This window comes from Protobothrops mucrosquamatus, unplaced genomic scaffold (assembly GCF_001527695.2).
Source record: "Protobothrops mucrosquamatus isolate PMUCROS unplaced genomic scaffold, P.Mucros_1.0 scaffold158, whole genome shotgun sequence".
NCBI classification, from domain to species: Eukaryota; Metazoa; Chordata; class Lepidosauria; order Squamata; family Viperidae; genus Protobothrops; species Protobothrops mucrosquamatus.
In genome coordinates, this window is record NW_015386522.1 from 700,013 (window position 1) to 704,020 (window position 4,008).

General features: G+C 36.4%; 1 protein-coding gene across 1 annotated transcript in view; it reads left to right on the forward strand.

The window, feature by feature from the left end:
- Positions 1–4,008, forward strand: part of THOC1 (THO complex 1) — a 23,797-nt gene continuing 19,789 nt past the window's right edge. Inside the window, exons 1-5 of the mRNA XM_015813471.1 lie at positions 1–65; positions 1,345–1,418; positions 1,518–1,578; positions 3,224–3,290; positions 3,743–3,861. Coding sequence (XP_015668957.1) covers positions 15–65; positions 1,345–1,418; positions 1,518–1,578; positions 3,224–3,290; positions 3,743–3,861 — 372 coding nt within the window. The 5' untranslated portion in view covers positions 1–14. The remainder of the gene's footprint in view (positions 66–1,344; positions 1,419–1,517; positions 1,579–3,223; positions 3,291–3,742; positions 3,862–4,008) is intronic.

A 4,008-nucleotide genomic window follows, 5' to 3' on the forward strand; every position in this document is an offset into this window, starting at 1 on the left:
TGTCAGAAGCAAGTATGTCGCCGCCGACGCTCTTTAGCTTGCCGGAGGCGCGGTTGCGTTTCATGGTAAGTGGCGAGGGAGGGGGAGGGGGCTGCAGTCGGATGGGGTGAGAGACGTCCCGATTGGATTTCAGATAGAGTGCGAGTACCGATGGGCCCTTTGCGTCCTTTGCGCGCTTCTCTACCGGGTTCATCCTGGCGTCGGTTGCTTTCTCATCCTCGTTCAGCGTTTAGAATGGAGATATTTTTTTTTTCTCGCGCTCGGACCGCTCACCTGAGAGAAGCCAACGGGTAACCAACCAAAGTTGAAGCCCCAGCAACGGGCGTAAAAAGCAAACTTCTTAACTACGTGCAACCTCCCCCCCCCCTCCGGTTAGTGGGCTTTGCTCTTTAAAATAAAGGTGCTTCGAACTTTAACCTCCTTGATTGAAATTTCCCCACGATTTTAGCAGAGTAGTTTTACAACAGTCAGTGTGGCACATTTAGATTTGATCACTTTTGCAGAAGTTGAGTTGCGTAGCTACGTTACTTCAGAAAATTAAAATGGTGAGTAGGGATCCCAAGGGATTCATTGCCAATTTGAGATGGGGTGCATTCATTCCTGTGCAGCTTAGCTAAGCTGTGCCTCCCATCACAAGGTGCCCTTCCATATTGCAAGTGGTGCGTAGAATAGACATGAAGGTTCAACATCAGTTCAGCATGACATCCCCAAGAAGTAGTTGATAGAGCTGCTCTTAGAAGTTGGGGAAGGTAAGACCAGGTAAGAACACCTTGGTTCTTGGCTGCCTCACCTTGTGCAGTGCTCAGTTGCAAAACAGAGGTCATAAAAAGAGATCCCCAGCCCTGGAAGGAAGTTTTGATAAGTATTCAGCTTTTGATATACAAGCCATCCTTGTACACACAACTGGACTGATGACAGATTGCACTCCTGTTCTGCTTAGACATGCTGAGAACCTTCATTTATTATTTCACTGTATGACAGAGGTTCTAAAACTGTGCTGTTTTGATTCTGTAAAATAATAAATGAAGGCTCTTGGCTTGTCCAAGCAGAACAGGAGTTTAGTTTGTCATCACTTTTGTTGGCTATAATCCAGTCTATGTCCTAAATGGTTCAAAGATTACCTACAGAAAATAGTATCTAGATGTGTAGATACTATTGGTATCTAGATGCTGACCTATAGAAAAATGGGACACTTTCCATAGTTTGAGGTGTGGTAGGTTCTAGGAGAGCAGTATTTATGCCATCTTGAATTATATTTTTAAATGTAATTTTGATGTAGATTTTTTAAACACATATTGCTTTAATATCTGATACTAAATAAGTTATTTTTCATTTTTATCTTAGAACTCTACTCGAGATGCACTCAAAAACAAAACCATTAAGCCTTTATTGAACGCATTCAGTCAGATACCTGGAAGGTGAATTTCAATTTGATTTGTTATCATAACAAATATATATATAGTGTTTTATTGAAATTGAAAATTTTGGCAAAACAATCTAATTTTATATATTTCTAGTGAAAATGAAAAAAAGTTAACACTGGACCAAGCATTCCGAGTTGCTCTGGAAGAAGAAATTGTGAGTAGTTTTTGATTAACTGTGTTTGTGAAGGTTAATTGAATATCTTGAGTGATATCATTCTAAACTGTATATAATTTTTCAGTTTATGGAAGAAAACTTCCAGAAGTGTGGGTGTGGTCTGGTCTCAAGACAAGGTTGAATGTCTAGAACACTTCAAATTATGTGTAGTTCAACAGATCTACTTCTGCAGCTTTTGAATCAACTCTGAAACAGCATGACCATGAGGAAGCTGAGCGTACAGTTGAGTGTACAGAGGAGGAACAATGCATTTCGTTCCTGAATCAATGAGTTTTGTGGATTTATATTAGTTACAGTAAGCCTTAAATTCTATTAGATTATATTGTGTCAACCTAATGAAGCAATTTAACATTGCTTCAGTTGTGACTTTTCCATTTCTTTAGTCAAGGTGAGAACATCTCTAAATCCATATGTTTATACATATGGCTTCAGAATATTTAGTTTTACAGATTCTATGGCCCAAAGAAACACTGTTCATACATGTTATTTACCTTGCATTACATTAGAATTGGAGTCAAGGATGCTATACAAGTAAACTTTGTGTAATAACTGCCTCAGACAGCGACAATGTGAAGTTATGACTGTGATGAAAAAGTAAATTTGTGACCAATGCCTGCATTTATGATCTTCGCAGTGTCTGTGTCTCAGTCACATGTTTGCCATTACAGTCACTATGTGTTGTCTTGTGCCTGACCTATTATTTTTTTCTTTTCTCCCCTCACAGAGTGGAGAGAATGCCTAAATAAGCAATCTCTTTTTTTCATAGTATTTCCCTAAGGGGAGGTTAACAGGCTCAGCTCTGTGACTTTAATTAGCTGGCTGGCAGCTGCTAGTTGTAATTGACAAAACCTTAATTAATTTCACACTTTCCTCTTTTTTTGCCTCCTAATGCCAGTGTGCTAGGTAAACAGCTAGCATAGTACATTCCTTTCAATGAGTATTTTCTATTATGTGTCTGGTTAATCTCTTATCTCTTCCTTTCCAATGAAAGGAAATACAAAATACAAACATTATTTCCCATCTTGTAATTATCTCAAATCTGGGATGAGATTTCACGGGGAGAATGGAGTCGGGGAAAGGGACTATAAGATTTGCCCTTTTATCCAGCTTCCTCCTGAGTTGAGTTCTGGAAATTTTCTCCACTGTTTGAAGTTTTATGATTTGGAGTCATAAGCTTCTGTCATGTAAAGCAAAGGAAAGTTGAGGAAAAATCATAAGCATAGTCACGGTCATCTGATTTTTCACTTAGTAACCGAGTTTCTGGTCCCAGTTGTGGTTGCTAAACAAGGCCTATCAGTATGTGATGAGCAAGATAAGTAATTAAACTGTTTGGTTCTTATCATTAATACCATTAATGGTATCATTAATTCCATTAAAAGTGGAATATTCATGAGACTTGTTATCAAAATCTAGTCTATACCCCAACATGACCCTAATATTTCTCACCACCTCCACTCCTGGAAATAAAGCACTTTTTTTCTATTATGTTTTTCCAAAAATTTGCGAGGACCACAGGGAAAATAGATAACAACTTTCTAATGTAGTCCATAAAGATAATGCACTGTATTCTGTTCCAAGCGTCATATGATTCCACTCTTGATGATTATTTTTATAATTTTTTTAGATAAATAAAACTTCTTGTGAAAATGTCCTGGCTATCATTTCACTTGTTATTAATGGGGTCATAGAAGGTGAGTGTTTTCTTTTGTAATTACTTTGAAATCAAATGTCATGACTAGAATGTGTATTAATTAAAAAAAGTGTTTCATATTATTTATATTACTTAACACATAGTATACATAAATATTGCATTATGCAAAATATCTTTACTAGTTCAGTTTACTTTGTCAGTCCAGTTGGAAGTAGTACTACTTCCACCTTTTGTCCAATGCCAATTTTGTATATGTAATCTGTTATATGTAATACTATACATTTGATTGTCACAACAGAGTCTTGTTAAAGAAAAGAGAAAATTATCATGGGATTAGAATGATTATTATACTTGATAATACCACTAAATTAAAATCAAATTCTGTATTATTATTGGTAACTTTAGCAAGATTCTTGAAAAAAATGCCCATTGTTACTTTTTATAAAAAGAAATCATTTTGGCAGACATATAAACAGATTCTCTCCCATGAAGGTATTTGTACAGCATCAACCCCTTTTGTGCTCTTGGGAGATGTTTTGGATTGCCTTCCTTTGGATCAGTGTGACAAAATTTTCACCTTTGTGGAAAAAAATGTTACTACGTGGAAATCGGTAAGTATCATGGAATTTATTAAGTTTTTAAATTTCATTTTTGTAGTAAATTAATAAGTGAATAATTTGGACAGCATGCAGGAATTGTGTAAAACAAACAGGTATGCTGTTTGGAATAATATAAATTGATCACTCTGTATTAAATGA